Source organism: Castanea sativa, chromosome 6 (genome assembly GCF_040712315.1).
Source record: "Castanea sativa cultivar Marrone di Chiusa Pesio chromosome 6, ASM4071231v1".
NCBI lineage: Eukaryota > Viridiplantae > Streptophyta > Magnoliopsida > Fagales > Fagaceae > Castanea > Castanea sativa.
The window spans coordinates 21,578,652-21,602,214 of NC_134018.1; the positions used below are offsets into that span (position 1 = coordinate 21,578,652).

General features: G+C 34.7%; 3 protein-coding genes and 1 long non-coding RNA gene across 4 annotated transcripts; 3 read left to right on the plus strand and 1 right to left on the minus strand.

Annotated features, from left to right (window-relative positions):
• Window positions 1-412: 412 nt before the first annotated feature.
• Window positions 413-8,779, plus strand: LOC142638008 (proton pump-interactor 1). The gene is made up of 8 exons (XM_075811997.1): window positions 413-652; window positions 1,315-1,737; window positions 3,884-4,072; window positions 4,192-4,371; window positions 4,618-4,812; window positions 7,375-7,473; window positions 7,570-8,089; window positions 8,187-8,779. Exons 2-8 carry the CDS (start codon window positions 1,357-1,359, stop codon window positions 8,510-8,512), a joined length of 1,890 nt encoding a protein of 629 aa, XP_075668112.1. The 5' UTR covers window positions 413-652; window positions 1,315-1,356; the 3' UTR covers window positions 8,513-8,779.
• Window positions 8,780-11,296: 2,517 nt separating this feature from the next.
• LOC142639644 (uncharacterized) lies at window positions 11,297-12,016 on the minus strand. The gene has a single exon (XM_075813793.1). The coding sequence runs from the start codon at window positions 12,014-12,016 to the stop codon at window positions 11,297-11,299; it is 720 nt and encodes a 239-aa protein (XP_075669908.1).
• Window positions 12,017-12,869: 853 nt separating this feature from the next.
• Window positions 12,870-15,389, plus strand: LOC142638074 (uncharacterized). Its single transcript, XR_012844970.1, has 7 exons — window positions 12,870-13,385; window positions 13,511-13,814; window positions 13,902-13,948; window positions 14,027-14,128; window positions 14,286-14,393; window positions 14,960-15,061; window positions 15,150-15,389. It is a non-coding gene; the product is annotated as an uncharacterized LOC142638074 (long non-coding RNA).
• A 5,711-nt stretch (window positions 15,390-21,100) lies between these two features.
• Window positions 21,101-22,936, plus strand: LOC142638610 (uncharacterized). Its single transcript, XM_075812655.1, has one exon. The coding sequence runs from the start codon at window positions 21,131-21,133 to the stop codon at window positions 22,934-22,936; it is 1,806 nt and encodes a 601-aa protein (XP_075668770.1). The 5' UTR covers window positions 21,101-21,130.
• The last annotated feature ends 627 nt before the right edge of the window (window positions 22,937-23,563 follow it).

Sequence of the window (23,563 nt, forward strand, 5' to 3'; positions counted from 1 at the left end):
TTTTGAGAAAATTCCATGGAGTAGTTGTAAGTTCTAATTTTGCTGTCCAAATTCCAAAAGGCAACAAAACCCAAAAAACACAAGAATAATTTCCCTTAAAAGACATCATAACTAGTATTCCAAAAACAGAAAAATTAAGAAACTACCTTTTAAAGTCAAAGATTAGTTTCTCAAAAAAAAAAAAAAAAAAAAAGTCAAAGATTAAAACAGCTAAAAGAAAAAAAATAGTAATTACAGGAAAATCACACTCACTAACCTTATAAATGTTAGTAAATGTTTGTAAAAGAGGGACAAAAAAAGCGGTAGTCCAACCTTTTTTACTGCGGGTAGAAATTGTAGGTAGCGAAATTATCTGCTCTACGCCTCTACCTGAAATCTCTCTTTCTATCTCTCTATCTCACAATACAAACACAAGTAGTAAATACTAAATAATAAATACACAAACAAAAAGTCTCTCTTATTTTCTCTCTCTTTGAAACAGGAATAAGAGAGTGAGAGAGAGAGAGTTTAGACAAGAAAAGGGACCGAGATCTAAAACCCATTGTTGTTTTTGCCAAAACTCGGAACTGGGTCTGTCTGTCTGGGGGCCCTTTGTCTGAAGAAAAAAGGGTCTTGTTCTTCTGCACAAATCTCTCTCTTCTTTCTGTTCCGGGTAAATTTTTCATCTTTTTTATTTTGTTTTGTCTAGACTGGTAATACCGTTTTCAATTTGGGTTTCTTTTATTTTTGGGTGGATCCGTATTGATCTTGATAATTCGATTGCATTTAGATCATTTTTGTTGTTGATTTTGCTTAATTTCATTTGTGGGTCTGCATGCGTGCTTCGTTTAGTGCAAGGACTTGATCAAAAAACCCCACTTGTTTTGATTTCTTTTTTTTTGTTGTCAATGTCTGAAATTGAGATGGGTGCTTTTAGATTTTGTTGTTACTTAATTATGTCATTAATGAATAATTTGGTAATTGATTGATTGGGAATCTAGCAAATGCATGTGTGTATTATGTTTCACTTTTGGTGTTCTTCTGTTTGGATAGTTATTGAAGATTTTGGTTGCACATGCACTGTATAAAAGTGCTGGCTTTGGATCTGTTTTTGATTCAAAGATCTCTGTTGAAAATTTGAAAATTGTAGATCTATGTTGTTGGATTATTATGATTGCCTCAAATGGGATTTAGTTTAGGCATATGATGGTTGACCCTTTTGACCAATTCAACAAAAAACCTGCAAAATATGTAAATTTGGATTGCTCTGATTTATTTTAGAGAATGGGTTTTCCTATCTTTGTTCACAAGGTGTGTTTTTGCTTTTTATATCAGGATTTTTGGTGTTTTGAGGCTGTTTTTTTTCGGTGGTGAACCATGGCTGTTGAGGTTGTGGGGTTTGAGATGATCCAAGCACCAGTGGAGATTGTAGCTGAAGAAGACACAGTCGCTACTGTTTTGCATGGGAAGGAAAATGGAATATTGGATCAAGGGCCAGGGCTTGAGGAGCCCATAAAATTTGGTTCACACGGAGATGAACCAGTTAAAGTAGAAGGAAATGATGTCTCAGATGCCAACTTCCCTAAGGATGCAGTTGATGAGTGGCCTGCACCTAAGCAGATCCATTCCTTTTATTTTGTTAGGTACCGTCCATTCGATGACCCGAAAATAAAAGCCAAAATTGATCAGGCTGATATAGAGATTCAGAGGAAAAATCAAGCCCGATTTCAGATCACTGAAGCACTAAAGGCAAAAAGGGTACACTAAAGTTCTCCATAAAGATGCTTTGATATTCCAGTCTTATTAGTAAATTTGAGCAATAGATATATTCTGTTAGTATTAGATTTCATTTCTTGAGGCACTAATTCTGGTTAGAATAGCTTTGTTCAAATTGCTCTTCTTATTGTAGGTTAGGGTAGAGCCCCTAGATGAGGCCCTAAAAAAAGACACATCCCCGCTACAAAGAAGAAAATATTTAATTCTTTCTCCAAACTTGTTAATTAATTCATATAGATCTCTGTCCTCCCCCCCCCCCCCCCCCCCCCCCAAAAAAAAAAAAATTTCATGTGTGTGAAAGAATAGGAATTACATGATCACATACATAATCACAAGTTGAAATAGTCTCTGGTTGGAATATCTTTGTTCAAATGCTCTACTTAACCCTTAACAAAATCAAATGCTCTACTTAGTCCTTTACAAAATCAAATGCCAGCTTTTACATTAGTGAAGAGTCCCATAGTTTAGCTCTACAAAAGATACATCCCTGCTACAAGAGAAAATATTTCATTCCTATAATCTAATTCATATAGATGTAATTTTTTATTATCCAAAACTGTCATGTATGTGAAAGAATTGGAATTACATGATCACATACATAATCAAAAGTTGAAATAGTCTGGAAGACCACTTAAAAACCTGTTAAAGGTTTCCTTTCCACAAAGAAAATACATTTGTATCTGAATGGATTTTATTAATATGTTAGGAGTAGTGGAGGGTCAATTAGATTTTAAGGAAAAAACTGATAGGAAAGAGTTATTAAGCTCTATCATTAGTGGGTCCTCACAAGTGGATTTTTATAGTGGCGATTGCTATTATAGTATATCAACTTTGAAATATGCATTGAATGGGTAGGCATGGTAGTAGATCTTAGCTATTTACCCACAGGTTGTGGCTATAAAAATGGATGTGATCAAAGAAAGATTACATTCTATAAAAGTTACTTAATTATCAATGTTAACAATGTTAAACCGCATTACTTATAAAAAAAAAAAACCACCTAATAGCTTTTTACTTTTGACAAATACAATGTTGGATCGTCTTCTTATACCCTCCATGTTTGCAAAATATCAAAATGATTAATAAATATTTTACTTATAAAATATAAATTGTTTAAATTTCATGTTTTGTTTTGTTTTTGTTTTTTTGTATTTTAAAGGTAGATAGAAATGTAAGTTTATGGATGAATAGCATAAAATGTCCAATTGCTATGAAATTTGGCATGTGTTAAGATAAATATAATTTTTAATCCAAAAAAGTTACTAAGCAATTATTTTACTTTAGATAAAAAAAAGTTACTAAGTGGTGGTGTAACATTAACAAAGAGTTACATCAGCTTTAACTTGAACCTTCGTCTACTTTTTATATATAAGTTGGTATTTTTCGCTATTATAAGTCATGACATATTGATATAAGCCTGGAAGCCCATACTACCTCAAATATTTCCATCATAATCCATGATAAGCTTGAAGTTTGAGAAAAAAATAACCAGGAGAAACTTAGCTTTATCCTCTTAGCTTTGGACCAAATTAGACTAAAACACTTTTAAAGAAGTCTCCATTTCAGTTTAGTACCCTTATTGAATGTTGTTCTTTAGTTAATTTCTGTTTTAGTTAAGAAACAAAAGAAAGATGAGCACATTTATGGTTCGAGAATTTAATGGTGACTCAGAGCGTTGGGAGTTGAACATTCCTAGAATAAGCAGGAGAGATATTTGAGAGTGATTTGAGGAAATATTATTCTTTTAAGTTTCCATTTCAAGTATTGATTTGCTTGGCTGAGTTATGACCTTTTTAAAGTAATTCTGTGACAAATTTGCTTTCGGCAAACAGGGAGCATTTAAATCGTAAGAAGTTGCTCCTGTGTCTTTTAACAAAAGAGATAATTGAAATTCAAAAGAAGTAGCTTTAGTTATAGGTGGTTGGACCACTTACTGCTTTTGTGCAAATGAAATTATCTTTTCCGGTTCAATTTAATCAAAACAATTATCCTTGCATAATAATGTGTCATATTAAGTAAAATTATTTTACTTGACATACTGCATAGGGATTTTAAGTTTCACCAAATGCGGTTAAAGAAAAGTCCTCCAGACATTTGATCTCACTGTTTTATTTCGTCTTTTCTGCAGTCGGATCGAGCAGAGTTGATTTCTCAGGTTAGAGCTCTGAAAGATGACAACAGGCAGTTCAAATCGATATTGGATGAGAAAAGAAAGGAGATGGAGCCTCTGCAACATGCTCTTGGCAAGCTGCGCAATGCAAACAGTGCCGGTCGGGGTAGTGGTTTATGTTCATCTGAGGAAGAGCTTAACAATCTAGTATATTTCTTTCTCCACATGCTTTATATGATGTTGAATTCATCAGCTTGTTTTGGACTCTAGTTATCCTTTATGCTTTTAGTTACTCTTACTCCCTGATTGTGTATTTGGGGATACAGATCCATAGTTTGCAGTACTGCATACAACATGAGAGCATTCCATTGTCTGAGGAAAAGAAGATCCTTAAAGAAATCAAACAGCTTGAAGGGACAAGGGAAAAAGTAATTGCTAATGCTGCTATGAGAACAAAGATTCAGGATTCACTGGGTCAGAGAGAAGCTATTCAAGACCAGGTTAAGGTAATGCAGTTCTAGTTGTTTTTTTGATAAGTTCAATGAATTTCAATTTTGTACTATATGTTTTGGAGCTTGTCATGCCACTGACATTTCCATAGCAGTTCACGGGTTTTTTTATTTTTTATTTTTTACTTTGTAATATATATTATTTCAATTGTATGTTTTGGAGCTTTTCATTTTTCCATTGCTATGCATGGATTTTCTTGATTATTTAATTTAAACTTCATTTGCAAAATTATGTCATTGTAGCTCATAGGTGGTGATTTGGATGGAGTAAGGAAGGAGAAACAAGTCATTCAGGCCAAAATTAAACAACTTGATGATGCACTAAGGGCAATAGACGATGAGATTAATTCTTTATCAGAAGAGCTGAAAGCTGTCACCCAGAAGAGAGACAAAGCATATGAAAGTATTCAGCAACTCAGAAGACAGCGTGATGAGGGGGTAAGTTTTACTTTGTTGCAACATTTATAGATACTTTTCTTATATGTGTGTATGTGGCGGGCTGTGATAAATTATGTGATGCTTGATAGTTATGATCGATGTTCTGCAGTTGATTTAGTTTGAAATGTTGTCATTAGTGAGAAGTCTTCGTACTTTGTAGAACATATGAGTTGGAGGTGCTGTGGAAGCACTTTACAATGATAGTTGCATCACATGAAGTATTGTCCTTTCGGTTTTTAGGGGTGTTTGTAACAATATTAAACCCTTATTGTACAAGTAAACAGAACGATTTCCCATCATCTATATTCCTTGACATCACCTCGATGTTCCCTGTTTGAAAAGGTTTCATTGATTTGGTGGTCCTCCATTATAGATAACCTGCTACTATTCCTTCTGCTTATTTATAATTATTTTTGGCGGTGGAGGTGGGGTGAGAATACGATTTTTATCAAAGACTCAGTTGCTGCTTTCACTTTGCGTAGCCAAGAAACACAACCTTTTGGGCTCTGTAGATTAATTGGGGGGATTGTTTACTAACACATTACCTATTGAAGCTTATTCCCTCCTCTAACCTGACCCTGCCTAATTTTGCAAGGAAATTTACTATTAAATTAAGAGAGGGGGGGGGGGGTGGGGGGTGGGATTACAATATTCTTTGATGGTAATTGTTGAAAAGAAGCTGCAAGGAAGTTGCGACCATGGAAGGTTCAGAGGGCTGTGAAAAAATAATTGGAAAATTTCAGTGGTGGAGACGTTACTAAATCTTATAATTCCAGTGCAGAGCTATGGACTCTGGGGAAGGAAATGGATGTCCACATGAGTGCTGGTTACTTTTCCTTCTACGTTTTTCTTTGGGATGAATAATTATGTCTTTTCCATGGCTATCAGTTCAAAATACAGCTAGTTAGTTTGCGATTTTTTACCATTTTTTTCAACAAGTTTGTCAGAATCCCAGTCAGGAACTACTCTTTGATTTTATTAGGGGCTTGATTCTGTTGGTTCATATGTTAGGTATTCAATTCTCACTGCCTTCTCTTTTTGATTGAAAGTTTTTAACAGTAATATGACAGCTCCCTGTGGTATCTCAACGGGATTATGTTTTACATAGCAAAGTGGTTTTAATTTATAGGGTTTGAGGGATGCCTTAGTGGTTCCAGTACCTCTTGTGTTGCCTGGGCAGTGGGCACTGGGGTCATACCTCACCGATTCCCCTTACCCTATTCACACAAAAGAAAAGGATTTAGTTTATGGCTGGCCAAAAAAAAGGGTAAATTACACTACCCTCCTTAGAGGGTTATCAAAATGACACCCCCAAACATTTCAAGAAATGACACTCCCCCCTTCCTCCCATGAGGTATTGAGGTTTGCATAAATGCAACAGTTAAGTCCATGCTCTCTCAAAATGTGATTACACTAATGGCATATTCCTTGAAAAAAAAGATACGTACTAAAACTATGGGAGAAATGACACTCCTCACCTAAGGTGATTTGGAAAAATATCCTTCATTTTCTTATGTGGGTCATATGGAGGGAAAGGAATTCACGTACCTTTGAAGGGATTGGAAGATCGATTCATGAGTTGAAGCTTCTATCTTTCAGACTTTGTGTGATTGGGAAAATGTTTCGGGTGTTTTTACTTTCATTTCTTTACCTGACATGATGATTTTTGTACTTTCATTATTACTTAGTTTTTTCTTTGCACACTGCCTGTGTGCTTTATTTCCTTTGTATTTTCTTACATCTTTTTTCAATCAAGTTTATTACTTTTAAAAAAAAGATATATATAAATTAATAGGAATCTTCCTCCTTTATGTTTGATGTGGGCTATATGGAGAATATTGAGGGAGAGAAATTGGTGTACTTTTAAAGATCTGGAGTCCATGTCAACTTAATGCAAGCATACTTTATTAGTCCTCTTTATGAATGGTCTTTTGTATCGGGTCTCACAGATAGTAACCCTATTTATTTCTTCACAGACTCGATCCATAGGTGGATATTTTTCCCTTTGTAATATTTTAAGCTACTTCGTGTCTATTTTCACAAGGTAGTCTTGTCTCTATAAAATTATTTTTACCTATATAAAAAAGTGGAAGATTTGTTTGTGAGAACTTAGCTGTTGTATTTGTATAACCTCAAGGGGGAAAGTGTCATTTCATGAATTTTTTTTTGGGAATGGGGGTGTCATTTCGTAAAACTTCAAGGGTACTTGGTGTTATTCACCTAAAAGAAGAGGTTTTAGTTTACCTTTTCCCTGTGACTATCTTCATATATTTTGCTGGAGGTTATTTTTGGGTGAATGAAGCAACAAGTGGAGGCTTTTTCTTTGGTGGCTTGTTCTATAACATTATTTCTGTAGAAGTATTTCAAAGTTGCATAAGAAAAATTCAATGGCTCAAACACTGTTAAGCTAAGCCCCCTTTTGTCCTTACTATTAATTGCTGTCTTATAAGAATGCAGGATTATAGTCATTAGCTTTCAAGCTTGCTTGATTATGTTTATATCAAGTTAGGTATGTAATTTGGTCAGTATTTAGCTTCAATGGTAATGTTATCTTGTTTTCAGAATGCCTACTTTTACAAAAGCCGTACGGTCTTGAACAAAGCACGAGAGCTTGCTGCTATCAAAGATATTACGGCTCTGGGGGAACTTTCGCATTCAGAGGTTTGTTCAATTAGTGTTTTTCCTATGTCAAGAACATCACCTGAAGTCAATTTTTCCTTGCACTTTGATCTCTTACTTTGATATATTCTTGTTTAGGTTGAAAACTTTATGTCCCTCTGGAGCAGTGACAAGGCTCTTAGGGATGACTATGAGAAAAGAATTTTGCCATCATTAGATAGTCGACAATTGAGTAGGGATGGACGGATGAGGAACCCAGATGAGAAGCCATTGGTAGTAGTGGAAGAACCTACATTATCAGAAACAGAGAAAGTGGCAAAACCCAGTGTGAAACAAGTAAAGGAAGATTCAAAACCTCCTGTACAGGGCACTTTGCCTGCCCAAAAGGCTCAGAAGGAAGCTAAAACTAAAGCAGAAGATTTGAAATCCACCTTGGAGCATATTGAAGTAGAAGACAAGGAGATCTTTGGGTTAGAAAAGCCACAAAAGGACTCTCCTGCCAAGGACAATGAAGTTGATGAAGCAAAGCTGAAGGAGATGAAAAGAGAAGAGGAAATTGCAAAAGCTAAAGAGGCCATGGAAAGGAAGAGGAAGAAGCAGGAGAAAGCTGCAGCCAAAGCAGCTATAAGAGTTCAAAAGGAAGCTGAAAAGAAGCTAAAGGAAATTATTAATTTCTATAATTTCATCATTACTGTTTGCTATTTTCTGTTTAGTGTAGAGCTTAAAAGTGACATTTTTTCCATTTAATCTATCTCAGGAGCGTGAAAAGAAAGCAAAGAAGAAGGCTTCTGCATCTGCACCAGGTTCCGATCCTGAAGAACCAGCAGAAGCAGGGTCAGAGGATGCAGAACCAGAGAAGATTGATGAAAATGTTGAAGCTTCAGTTCCAGCAAAGGAGGTTCAAATGGAGAAGGTCAATAAGGTGAAGGGTATCAGAAACAGGAATAGATCAAAAGGCTCAGATTCAGTTCCAAAAGTTCTTCTGAAACGGAAAAAGTCGACTAACTACTGGTTATGGGCTGCTCCTGCTGCTGTGTTGGTTCTGCTGTTACTAGTGCTTGGATACACCTATCTTCTCTAAAAAGTGAGTTAGAACTAAATAGAAAGAGTTATGAACCAGTTTTCCTGCTTCAGGGTGTGAGTGGCTAGGTTTGTAGTACTTAAAATTAAGTTATTTCTGTTCGTTACATCCCCTAAAAGGATGGACTCAAAATCATAATGTTGTTGGTAGCTCAGTCAGAGGGAAAAGCTACATATATTTAGTTTGGACTGGATATACTTGCAAATTTTGAATTTTTTTTTTTTGAATTTCATAAATGTTATCTGAATCCATAAACTTGCTGATCAATTTTGTTGAGACAGGTGAAAATTTGATTAGATGATGAATTATGGATTAGATGCAGTGAAATCATAATAAGTACAGTATTATTTGGATGGTCTATTTGGGTTTTATAACGGGGGTAATCTTGATACAAGAGTGCATATGCCTTTACCCAAGTTTTTAGTGTTTTTGCTTGTCATACACTCATGGGATAAGGGATTGGGATTTGCATGTCTGTTTGCTTTAAAAATTGGGTTTTGGACATGGGATTGGGATTTGAACCTCATCATTTTTTGTTAGAAGCAGGCTTGTACGTTTTTACTTGACAACTAATGAGTTTGTGAGGGTCAGACATCTACACTTGCACTTAACAGCTTACGAGTATCTGGTGTCCGGACTTGGGACCCATTTCTTTATCAGTTGAATTGGTTAGGTTGGGCATTCATAGGTGATCCCAGCATTTTGGAACTATTATTTGACAAACTTGTTTATTGGACGGCATTTCTTTGGAAAAATCTAATGCCTTGTTCTATTTTATCCAACATCAAGAAACTGATGATTTGTTTGTAAAATGGTCAACTCCTCACCATAGTGGGTGGGGGTCAACTGTCAAGTGGTATTGGGTGTACTTCTAATTGGTTTGGGGCTCTGAGGTCTTAAATTTGAATCTCACAATGGAAAGTGCAAAGGAAAAATTTCATGCCCTTGGCTCAATGCCCACTAGTATTGTCATGCCTACTTAGTATTCCAGTAGTGTCAACTTAGTATTCCAGTAGCGTCTTATCCATTGAATCATAGGCCATGACAATACTAGTGGGCATTGAGCCAAGGGCATGAAAATTTTCCCATGCACACTTTCCATTGAGCCAATGCCCATTTGATAGTTACCTTGATACATGGAATAGAACTATCTTGTTATTTATTTTTTGATAGTTACCTTCTTTTTCCTTGTGGTTTTCTTGTCAGGCATTTACTTCCCTCCATATACTCTTTTCTTTGAATTCTCATTTGAGTTTTGTGTGTTTACAAGTCGCGAGCTTTAAGATTGAACAGTTTTTTTTTTTCTTGAATTCTTTCATAACAGGTGTTGTTGGCAATTATAATATCAACAGATTCTATTAAATTAGCAGAAATATCTCATAAAGTAAATCACAAAGGAAGGATAATATCACAATGTAAAACACATTGTAGTTTTATATTTTTCAAAGAATACCATAAGAGTAGTTTATGTAATGTATTTATATATATATATATATATATATATATATATATATATATATATATATATATATATATATATATATTCTTTAGGGGTTTTGAAATATTATTCGTGTGATTGATTTATGCCCAACAAATCATATCGGTAAAAATGAAGAAGGGTAAATTACATCTCTCATTGAGGTTTGGAAGAATGATACTTTATCCCAAATTTTAAGGGTGTGTTTGGTTAGAAGTGGAATAGGGAGGATAGAAAACAAAGGAGAGAAAATGAGTTTGTGTGTTGTTTGGTAAGAAGAGAAAAGATGAAATTTTGTTGTTATGGCCCAGACATATTCTCTCCTACCCTACCAAAAATTAATCTCTTCAAATTGGAGAAAAAACAAGAGTGAAAACTCTTTTTTGCACAATGACAAATTCTCAAGAACCTTACCTACCCCCATCCATTCCCCACACAGTCTAGTGTCTACGCCTTTATGTCTTCCTTGTTTTGTTTGTATCTCTTCTTCACCTCTTCTGTCAACGGTAATTCATCTTCTTCTCTTTTTTCTTTGTTTTTGATACTATCTCTATTTTCCTGATTTTTTTGTTGCCCAGTTTTAGTTTTTTTTTTTGGTTGTTTCCACTTAGTAACATGTCCAGATTTATATATGAAACTCAAGTGGGAGAGCCGTGTTATGGGTGACCTTATTGCACGGTTCAGAGAGCACTTGTGTATGTGATGCAAATTCAACGTGTACGAAAAAGCTGCTGTAAAGTTTCGTTATTCGTTTCATTGTCGACCATATCAATGTTTTTACGATGGCCCAAGAACACGCTCATTCTTCAGCTATAGAGAGATTTTTCCATCACGCTCATTCTTTAGTTGTAGAGAGACTTTTGAATTGCGAGCTTAATATATACGAGTGTTATTCCATGAAATATATGCGAGCTTAATTTATACAGAAAATCAATACACAAGTACTTGTGTATTGATTAGGTTTAGGACTAGCCATTGTTACCTCCACTTATGAATTGGAGAGTTTGGGCCCACATGTGAGAAGGGGTTGAATTATGTGAAAATTATTAAACTCACCATTTTTTTTAACAATTTAAGTTTTTTTTTTTTTTTTTTTTTTATGAGAAATAATCTTCATTGAAACTGAAATTGGAGTACAACAAAGCAAGTTAGGATTTACATAGCTCTAGGAGCAGTCAAGTTAAATAAGGTGCTGAACCATCGGGGGGGCCACACCCTTTCCAAACTTGATTAGTTCCATTACATTTGGCATACTGAGCAAGGGTATGAGCTACTTTGTTGTATTTCCTTTTCAAGTGACAAATCTTTCAGCTTCTAAAGGACTCAAGGAGTGTACAAATGCGTTGATATAAATGGCCTAAGCTGGCATTGGTTTCCTTTGCGTGGATGTCTTGGACTACTGTGAGAGCATTTGATTCAAAGATAACCTGAGTGGGCTCCATTTCCTTGGCTAGGAGAATTCCATTTTCACGAGCAATGATTTCTGTTTCCAGACTTGTAAATTGCCTTGGAAGGAGCTTACAGAGTGCTGCTATAGGCTCTCCCTTGCTGTTCCTTATCACCACTCCTACCCTAGAGGATCGACCATCTCCTGATGCAGCTCCATCCACATTAACTTTGTACATTCCCGTGGGTGGAGCTTCAGAAATCTGGGACTGATTACATAATGCAGCAGCTTCTGATCTGGTTGCTTTAGCAAAAAACCAGACCTGGTCAGGGGAGTAGCAAGCATCCTTAAAAGCCTTTTGGTTCCGATTATACCATAAAGCCCAAGATGTAACAAAGAAAATTTCAAGATCATGAGCAGCTCCATTATTCAGTATTTGCAGGGCAAGATCAGTGAAATTATGATGACTCGCTGTCAAGTTTATAGGACATCCTTCCCATTTGTTCCAGATTTGTTTAGCTAGTTCACATTGAAGGAAAATATGGGAGATGGATTCTGTTTCTTGGTCACAGATAGGGCACTTGGGGTTAATGTTCACCCCTCTTTTGCTAAGATTCAGTCTGGTTGGGAGTCCATTCATGCAGGCTCGCCATGCAAAGATTCTGATTTTTGCTGGAATCTTTAGATGCCACCCTTATTCTTGAGAAGCTTCCGGAATATTTCAATTTAAATGCAGAAAATTCTGGCACACTTGTAGATGGTATTACTAGGCTTCTTGTTAATCAGTTTCGGTGGCTTGATTTCGTTGTTGATTCCGATGCCTACGCTAACAAATTGATGCAAGTCCCTTCTACTTGCCCTCCAAATTTAAAGAAAGAGATCATTGTATCATTGCCAGAGATTGTTAGAGATCAAAACTATAAGACTCTGGTTGAACCTAAATTTGGATGAACAGTTGCAAGAACAGATTTTCTTTTCATTCTCTTTTTTGCCGAGAAAAAAGTTGGGAAACAAATTTTCAACTATTTTGAATCCTACATTCAATGTTGTTTAGGTTCCCAAGACAACTTGCCACATAGTTGAATTGAGCTTAATGAACTGAAGGTTTCTGTTTTTTCGCGTCCCAAAAATAGTAAGTACAAGATTCACAAAATTAATTTCTCTTGTTTGCTTTAAATTTACAGCCACCAAAGAGTGCATCAGGGATTGTTTGGTTGCCAATGAAATATGGAGTCTTAAACTTTTGTTCTTTGGTATTGGAAAAACAAGAAAATTCACACAGTTGAGTTGGATGTGACTGCTTTTCATTTAGTTGATTATTTCATTTCATGATAATATGCCATAAAGATCGACTGGGACTCAGTGTGATTTGCACTATCCTTATAATCAGCAGTCAAATACTCAAATATGGGTGAAACTACCATATTGTTTTCAATAGCTCTATCTAAATAGTTGTTTCTTTCCCCCCAAGGTCATCAACATTGCATAATGATGTGTCAGAACAATTGATGTGGAGCACATGCCGTATCTGCTGCTATCAGCGACACCAGCAAATGTTTGGAGAATAATCTCGCAGATTTGTGAGCGGTTATAATTTGTTGGTGTATCGAATATTTCTCATGCATCACAACACAGTAAAATCAAAGGAAAGGTGTTGTCACTTATAGACAACACAGAGGCTTCAATTCTTGATGCCCTATGATCAATAGGAATGTATGGCCTTTGCTCTGTTGTAATCTGGAGAATCTTTTACACATTTTATAAGATTTTTCTATTTGTTGCTATGCTATCCACAGTTACTCTGTCAGGAGATTCTGAGTCAACTGAACTTCCTTGAGAAACCTCAGGATCACAAAGTCATTGACGTATGGCTGCTTATGCTCATTTATAGTAATGGCGAGTCCCTGCAGAAGAGCATTGTAAAGATGTTCAAGAAAAAAATTATTGAAGATTGCATTCAGAAAGTTATGCTTGATCAGTACATTTGTGGAAACAAGGATTTGGTGAAGGTATCTATAACAATTATTTGGAATCATTTAACTTTGATCTTACAGGTTTTGTTATGCTATCTGTCTCATTGATTTTCATTAGAATTATTTCCCACTGTTTTGTTTCGTTGTCTGAGTAACTGTAGGCTTGCAAAGAACAAAAAGCAAGGGAGTTTGGAATTCACATGTATACTTGTCTGTTTGAAGAGTTCATAGATATTTACTCAAGACAGGAAGTAAGCAGTTTCAAAATAATCTAGTTTGTTAAATGATGAAAAACATGTATGTTGGGAAATCTTTGTGGTGGTTTCTTTGCAGGTTCTAGGCGCATGAGTTACTCATTTTGGATCAGGCGTTACTTTTGAAGTTCAGTCTGCTTTGGAACTATGACTCTGCTGGCCTCCTCCAAATATGCACAAGATTTGATTCCTCTTTCTTCTCATATAACTGGTGCCTTGTTTGTTCTAGATTCATGTGCATTTTCTGAAGTCATTTGTTTCCAAGATTTCTTGATGTGTTCTTTGTTCCGAAACTCAGGTATTTTGGATTACTTGGATGGATATAGTGTTGAAAATCTGTACAAGGTATTTTATAGTATTGTGGGCATTCTTATATAAGTGGTTCTACATGACATTGTTTCACTGGCTTTCCTGTTTGTGCAGGTTAATGAGGCTTTTAGCCATTTGGCACTGTCAGCTTGATCAAGTGCAGATTCATATGGATCTTCCATTGCAAATAAACTATTGATGATAGTAAGGAAGCAGGTACTGTAAAAGTCTTTTTGGTATATAATGTATACATTAATTTTTTGATAAACTTTGATGAGTTTTGGAATCTTTGTTTTGGTTGTATTCATTGTCTTTATACTGTTACTGTTACTTGTGAAGCAATTTGATTTGTTCTGCCCCTCCAACTGAGTAGGTAAGCAATCTAGATCCGAGGTACAAGAAGATGGGCCTAATTGGAACTCTACATATAATTTCCTGCTTTGGAGATGCAAATAGAGTTTGCCGTGCATCTGCATCTCAGGTTGGACCTAGTAGTAATTCAATTAGAGATCTTCCATGGGTGATGGCGCCTGGTGTTAATGGATTAGTTTGTTGCTCAGTGTTCTATGAATTTTGTTATGATTATTATAATGTAGAGAGTGTTTGCATTCAAATGTATGTTGTTTTCATTGCTAAAATATTTCACTGAGCTGATGATATTTAAATTTTCTTGTTTGTGAATGATTTCTTTGAGATGCAATCAGCATTAATTTCTTAGGTTTTGTCATGTTCTGTATCTTACGAATATATTCTAGATTGTGCATTCACCATTCCTGAACATCATTACGCACAGAAGTCAAACTGAGAAAGAGGCTTTGGAACTCTTAAAAACATCTCTGGACTCTTGCAAACAGTCGTCCTTACCTTTGATTTTATTTAATGATGAATTGACTGTAATGTTAGATAACTGAACTCTTCATCCATCAATTATGGAATGGTAAGTTTAAGTTTAACAACCTGATACTGGTACTTTAATACTACATAGCAATATGGAAAAATAAACTTGTAATTATGTCTTACTTTTTAAAACTTGTCTGTATGTTGTAGGGTTGGGAAACATTTAGGAGAGTTTGAATCTGTTTTCTTGTCTGATATTGAAGGTGCAAAATTTCCTTTTAAGGAAACAGGAACCATAATTTGGTTTAGAAGGTGAGTTTTGTAATGTGATGCAGTGTGAAATCCTGTTTAACCTGTAAAAAATTTATGCTGGGCTACCTATTAAAGTATCTTTGTGCAGGTGAATTGTTGATGAACTTGGATGGTGATACATCTCCTGTTTGTTTGAACATTTTGCCATTGTCTTCCTCTTCGATGCAGTAATATTTTTGCCATATTCTCCCATATTGTACTAGTCAAAACTTGTCTAAATGACTGAATGTAGTTGAAATATTTTTGAATGCTGGTCATCTTCTTTACATATTCTTCCTGCTAACTTCCTTATACTATCCACTGTAACTCTGTAAGGCATGCTCCTTTTGGAAGTGAGAAGAGTAATACTCAATGGGATAAATAATATATCAATCATCAGATTGAGAGGTTGACAAATCAAGGATCCCTTTGAGGAATTGACGCATTTCTTGGCTTCCCTTTGCACCTTCCTTCCTCAAAGGTTAGAACCAAAAAATGATTTTTTTTTTTTTTTAATATACTCTTCTTCAGAGATTCAATTTCTTTTGTCTTGATCAAGGATTCAAATATCGTATAGTTCATAAAAGTTTAGGGAAGGGTTTAAAAGCCTAAAAATGATTGGATGAAGCCTTTGAAGCTATCCTTGTAGTCTTGAATTTTCATCTTTCTTTTTTATACCTTAACAAAATTTATTTGTTAAAGGAATAAGACTTGCCAAATTGAAACTTTTGTTTTACATAAAATCGCCTATACAAGAAGTAGAGCGTGTGCCAGGTATCATCAGTTCATCACTAGGGTAGTAACTTTAACCCAGGAAAAAGCACACCCTTGATGATAATGTCAAAGGCTTGTAATTGCTGGCTAGGGTGACAGACCTTGAAAAATCTAGGTACTATGTAAAGCAGAGTTTTTATTTATTTAATTTTTTTTAAAGAATTATTTTTAATATAAACAACAACAACAACAACTACAACAAAAATAAAGCCTAAGTCCAGAATATTTTGGGATTTGGCAATGGATTCTTCACAAATTAATAAAGGTCAACTACTTGTATTCTTATTTGTCATTTTATTCTATTTAAAGTCGTACTCTCTATTACTTTTATAATTGACATGTCATTTTTTACTATTTTTAGACAATTTTTGGTTTCCCTTACTTTTTTTTGTTCCCTCAACTTGAAAGAATTATTTTTAATATAGCTTTATATATTTTCCAAAAAAAGAAGATTATGGAAGTACCTTTTCATGCTTGAAAAGTTAATATTGCAAGTGAAGGCTGCGTAAATGCTTTGGAACAAATCCAATTGCCAACTTTTAGAATTAACTTTCTGCCAGTACTAGAAAGGGCCCTTATATATATTACTCAATATACTAGAAAGAATAGATGTAGTGATGAATAAAATATTGAATATTGAGGTATTTTGGCCTTCTTTCTTTTCTCATTTCATTTCTCTTTGGTATTTTGTTACTATTTGTTCACAAAGGACTAAATGAGTGTATTTTAAAATTTTTGAATTTGAAAAAGAAATTTTTAAACTCAAGAGCTAAAATAGACGCTGAACCAAAATCTAGAGACCAAATGTATATTTTTGCGATTTATTTATTTATTTCTTGTTCTTGGACTTTGGCAATCAAAGTTTTAGAAAAAGTTTGAGTGGCTTTGGCAGAGTGAAAAAGGGTATTGTTTGAGCTGTTCAATTGTGCTTTAATAAATTTAGACAGACAATAGCAGGCAACTTCATCATTCTCTTTTGAAGAGCTTCTGTTGCTTTTTTTTTTTTTTTTGGGGGTGTTATTAGTTATGATTGTTCTCTACATTAGAACCTTTCATTCCTTTACTATCATTTTTTAATAATTGATGAGGATTGGTCAATTACTTAAGTTCATGTAATCTTCTATAACTTGATCCAAATTAATTTATTCACAAAAAAGAAAAAGCAAGAAGAATTTTTTTATATTAATTTCATTATATGAGGGAATTCTTCCTTGCTAGTAGAACTTTGAATTTGACCTCAATTTTATAAATTTAATGCTCCCAATCTGCATATGAAATTGTTATTTTTAAATTTTAGGTTCATTAGATTAGGATTTATATCTGAGCTCAAAAGAAAAAAAAAATACCAATAGTTAATGCGAGTTAACTCTTAAAAAAATAAAAAGAAATTTCACAACCCACATGCAGCTAAAAAGGAACAAATGCAATACTTTTCAATTAATAATTGAAGGAAAAATTAAAACACCACACAAAATTTTTATAAATATAATTAGAGTAATTTACTGAATTTTTTTTCTTCATATTGTATATAATGAAACAAATGACAATGAAGTATATCATGTGGCAACATTCCAAGGGTTATGTGATTGACGGAAGAAAAAAAAAATTTGTTAAAAATTTTAAGCTATGATATGAGATCTAATATATATAAAAAAATAAAAATATATATTAACTTCCCATCTGTTATATGAATTATACTTATATTTATATCTAAAATGTTCAATGAATTTTATTTTGTGTAAATATATTTCAAAATTTAACAAAATATATCATATATATACCTTACCATGACATTAACCTAATTTTAATTAAATTTGATTTTATCTTTTCTAAATAATTCTAATTAAATTAGGTAAATTATTTTATACCATTTTTTATTTTTATTTTTTTTATTAATTAGTAATCATACATAAATATATTTTGTGAGACTTTTCTATTTATTTGAAAAACGAAAACTGAAGGTCTGTTTCATAAGAGAATTTAAATATGGTTTTTTTTTTTGTAAACCATAAAATGGTGGGTTTTACACTTGAATCTGTTGTTTTGTTGAATTTCTTTAAATATCGTTTTTAGAAAATTGTATCATATTTTCCTTGTTCATACAATGTTTGAGAGGATGATTTCAAGATACATAAAATATTTTTAATGGTAGTTGTAAATAAATTGAAAACATTTTTCCAACCTCTTGTATCTCTTAATCAAGGTGCTTATCTTTATCACCAAAAAAAAAAAAAAATCTCATCATTGAATTTTTTTTTTTTTGAGAAGAAAAACTAAGTTTTCATTAATAAAAATCAGCTGCAAGTACATTATTAAGTTGTGTTGGAACATTCTCTCTCCACACTACCAAACTACTAGCATGTTTTGTATGTCTAGCAAAGTTATGAGCTGTTTAGTTCCTTTGCCTATGAACATGTAAAAAACTAATACTTTGAACAGCCTTTGTAAGAATTTTGTTGTCTGAAATGATATGCCCAAAGGACACAAAAGACTAATCTTCTTTAGAGTAGCAATGATCACCTCAGAGTCTCCCTCTAAAATAATGGATGATAGATCCAATTCTCTAGCAAAACAATGGCCCTCCTAGCTGCAAACGCCTCAGCCTTAGCAACAGAAATAGGGAGAGCAATTTTCTCTGCCAAAAATGCAATGTCCAACCCAGCACTATCACGGATAATAGCCCTTAAACCTGCCTCCTCCGACTCCTTAAATAAAGCTCCATCAAAATCAATTTTGAGGGAGGAAGTCGAGGGTGGAGACCTAGTAGCAACCTGAACGAGAGAGGATCTAGTAGCTTGAGAAGTAGCAGGTTGAACGCAATGGAAACCCTGAAGAACTTGGTTGGCTTGAAAGAGAACCCGATCCAAGGGAAGAGGTTTTGTTACTTTTTCATTATTAAAAAACAAAAGGTACATGAGCTCTATTCCCTTATTATTATCAAAAAATATACATACATACATATATACATACATACATACATATATATATATATATATATATATATATATGGTAATTTAAAAAAAAAAAAAACAAACTCAAAAATAGAAATAGTCTCTCAAACTCGAAATAGTCTCTCAAACTCTATTTTTTTTTTAGTATTTTGAAAATTATTCTTAAAAAGTTAAAAGTGGGAGCCAAACATGTATAATGTAAAATTATAATTTGAATACTAGCTTCAATTTCAATATTTTGAAAATTATTTTCATATTGTTTTGAAAAAAAAAACAAAAATCCTCCTACCAAACAGAGAGAGAGAGAAGACAACATTGGAGGTGAAAGAATTTAATGACTTTTTGTATATTTTTAAAAGAAAATTTAATGACTTAACGACATGATGCTAGTCTTTTTTTAACCATTAAATCTAATGAAAATCAATAGTTAAAAATGCGTAACTCTTATAAAGTTATATCAGATATAACTTAAACCTATCTCATATATAAAAATGCTCATACACCCCTTGAACTTTAAAGTAATGACCATTACACCTCCTAAACTTTTGTTTTGGCCAATTTACTCCATGATCTTTACAAATGTGCCAAATTAGTACTTTTGTTAAGAAAACTAACAGACTTCTCATGTGAAGGTAAAAATAGAAGAGAGAGAAACCTTCATTTACTGATAAACCTCATGAAGGATCATAGTCAGAAAATTAATCCAATCAGAGTGTATCCGCTTTGATACCACTTGTTAGGAAATTTAGACCCCAGTTGATATAATTAACAAGTTTTAAACCCAAGTTGTTAATTAGATTTATTATGAATAAACCTTATTAAAACAAACAAATATCAATATTATGTCAATATCATGCACAACGGAAAAATAAATAAGACAATATATAATGACCTAGAAAAACCAATGAAACAAACTAGTTTCACAGAAAAAAGATGAGGGGAAACCTTCTCGAAAAGCAATTCACTATAGTAAAGAGAAGTTTCAAATCTAGTACAAAATCTTTGTCCCTAAACTCTACAATCCCCGTAGATGAACTTACACCAGAAACCTTCTACTGCTTCAAAACCTCTGAACTCTTCAATATATGAACATCACTCTTTTGCATGGATCCTAGTACGTGACTAACCAATGCTGCACGGCTTCTAGTACGTGACTAACCAATGCTGCACGGCTTCTAGTACGTGACTAACTCACAAACTTAAAGAAGATGTTGGCTACAAAGTTCTTCACTTTATCAACAATGAAGATTAAGAAGCATTTGGTTACAAAACCCAACGGTGTACAAACACAGCAGCTTCTTTAAGAGAAAGATGAATTAAGGCAAATTCTGTCTCCGGTCACAATTTGCATGAACAAAATTTTACTTCACACTCGCGCTACCTTTGACGACTCTTAAAATAGTCCTTATATATATTTAGTATTGTGAGAAAAGAAAGCCTAAACATGTACACACAAATTAGAGTGAAATCTAATCTGAAAAGCTGATTTTCATAAATCTCGATAAGCGTCTGTTTGGTAGGAGTATTTTAACTAACAAATCTTATTAGATAAATGAGCACTCAAATCTTATCAGTAAAATGAAGAATATGGTAACTATTTTAAAAAATAAGGGTATATTCTATTCACACTTCAAATCCAAAACTTTTCAAAACTAATCAATTTGGTTCTTTAAAGTCAGTTTAGTCCTTAAAACAGTTGAGAAAAAATAACTAACTATTTAGAGACTAAATTGGCTTTGGGACCAAATTGACTAGTTTTGAAAAATTTTAAATTTTGTCCACATCAACCCAAATTTCAGGGTATGTTAGTGGAATTTACCCAAATAATAATAATATGAATATGCAGATAAATGATAAGAATTTTTTTATATTTAAAAAAGGTAAAATTGAAGCGCTAAAACGTGGAGCTCAAGTCATTTTTAAAACTAGTTTCCTTGAAAACACAAAATTGAGAAAAGCCTCCAAATTCACAACATTTCTGATTCAGGGCAGGAGCTAGCCCCTATAGAAATTAGCCACTGCAAATTGAAAGAAATCAAAGAGAAAGAAAGAAAGAAAGAAAGCCATGTTGCGTTGCATCATATACCCCATAAGAAACCAGAGAAACCCAATTATTCATGAAGTTTTTCACTCCAATGGAATTAGAATTAAAACCCTACAGCTCTTAAACCCTTCCAAAACCTTAACAACTTTATCAAACCCAAATGTTCTCACCTCATCAAACCCTGATGTTGTTCACAATGATGATCAAATGGGTCTTCTTGGTCCCACAGAGCTCTGCAATCAAACCCCAAGTGCAGCAATCTTAAACCCTGCTAAAACCCTAAAAACTTCATCAAACCCGGATGTTCACAGTGATGATCAAATGGGTCTTCTTCGTCCCCCAGAGCTCTATAACCAAACCCCAACCCCCCAACCAGAACCTAAGACTGGTGACCCATTCATGGACCTCATGGTTGCCGATTACAACAAAGCCTATCACCAAACACCCCCAAAGGGCTACACTGAGAACCTCTCACCCACCTTCCTCTCCTCTGGCAATCCTTGCCTCGATTTTTTCTTCCATGTCGTGCCCGATACGCCGCCTGAGACCTTGAAACAGAGACTTGAACTGGCCTGGACACACAATCCCCTCACCACCCTTAAGCTCATCTGTAATCTCCGAGGAGTACGTGGCACCGGCAAGTCTGACAAAGAAGGTTTCTACACAGCTGCGCTTTTTCTCCACATGAACCACCCTAAAACCCTAGTGCACAACCTGGAGTCTTTTGCTAGTTTCGGCTACTTCAAAGACTTGCCAGAGATTCTTTACCGTCTTCTACAAGGCCCTGATATTCGTAAGAAGCAAAAGGACGAGCATGTTCGTAACAAAAAATACTATATGAAGACAACTTTTGACACCAAGGAAATTGCGCAGGGGCTGAGGGAAAGGAAGCGCTTGGCTATGGCTAACAAAGCCCTTGAGAGATATAATCTTGACATGGATTTTCGTTCATTGCACAACAGCGTATCAGACTTGTTTGCCAAGTATTTAAAGGCAGACATGGAGTTCCTAAACTCAGGGCAGTTGAGCAAGATCAGTCTTGCAGCCAAGTGGTGCCCTTCAATTGATTGCTCGTTTGACAGGTCTCTCTTGCTTTGCGAGAGTATTGCGCGGAGGGTTTTCCCCGTGGAGTCGTACTCGGAATACCAAGGTGTTGAAGAGGCACATTATGCATATAGGGTGCGTGACAGGTTAAGGAAGGAAGTTTTGGTACCACTTAGGAAGGTGTTGGAGTTGCCTGAGTTGTACATGAGTGACAAACGTTGGAATGAGCTTCCATACAATAGAGTTGCTTCGGTGGCCATGAGGCTTTACATGAAAAGGTTCTTTAAGCATGATGAAGAGCGATTTAAGAAGTATTTAGAAGACGTTAAATGTAGGGAATCAACAATCTCTGCGGGAGCATTGCTTCCCCATGAGATCATTCAGTCTGCGATAAAGGGAACAGAAGCTGAGGCTGAAGTTGCAGACCTTCAGTGGAAGAGGATGGTGGAGGATTTGTCAAAGGAAGGCAAGTTGAGGAACTGCCTCGCCGTTTGTGATGTCTCTGGGAGCATGTGGGGCACCCCTTTCAACGTGTCTGTTGCATTGGGGTTATTGGTTTCGGAACTGAGTGAAGAGCCGTGGAAAGGCAAGGTTATTACGTTTAGTGAGAAACCTCAGCTTCATATAATTAAAGGCGATGATCTTAAATCGAAGATGAGGTTTTCGGAGGAGGTAAACTTTATGAACACCGATTTTCAGAAGGTGTTTGATCATATATTGCAAGTGGCTGTGGATGGGAACTTGAAGGAGGACCAGATGATTAAGAGGGTGTTTGCGTTTAGTGACATGGAGTTTGATAGAGCTTCGATGAATGATTGGGAGACCGACTATGAAGTGATACAAAGGAAGTTTAGGGAGAAAGGATATGGGTCTGTGGTGCCAGAAATTGTGTTTTGGAATCTAAGGGACTCTCAGGCCACGCCGGTGGTTTCCACGCAGAAGGGGGTGACAATGGTGAGCGGGTTTTCAAAGAATATGATGAAGTTTTTCTTGAATAATGATGGGGAAATCTTGTACGCTGAGTTTATAATGGAAATGGCCATCTCTGGTGAGGAGTATCAGAAACTTGCTGTGCTGGATTGATTACCTTTGCGTAGTATCGAGTAAGTTTTATTTTTGAGGTAAAAATTAATTAGAGTTTCTTAGCTATACTACATTAGATTTCTCAATTAAATTTAAATATATAATTGTATAAAATTTAATTTTCTGTGGAAAAGATAATACTATTTCTACTTAATCGATCAATACAACTATGTACTTATATTTAATTGGGAGAGATAAGAAACTACACATAGAGAATTGTACCAAAATTGTGTCCTTTGTGGTTTTCTTGACTTGAGCAATGCTTTGGTATTTTTGTCTTTTTTTGCAATTTGTCTCAAAACCAAAAAGAAAAAAAAAAAAAACTGTGCATTTATGTTATTGGGTTTGATTATCAAAACAAAAGAAACAAAACTGAAAATTTAGGATATATAATATATGTGAGACCAGAGAAATTAGGGTTCATCCCTCTCTTTGGATAATTGAAGATTATGTTGACATATGCAGGAAGTAAGGTAGTAAATCTGTTTTCTATTTCTTTGATGCAGAGCTGCTGCTCCTGCACAACAGTAGAGATATATGTTTTGCTACAAAGCATAGAAATTTCTGTTCCACACACACTTACAGCAGATGATATTCATACTTGATGAGAGTATTCTACAAACAACA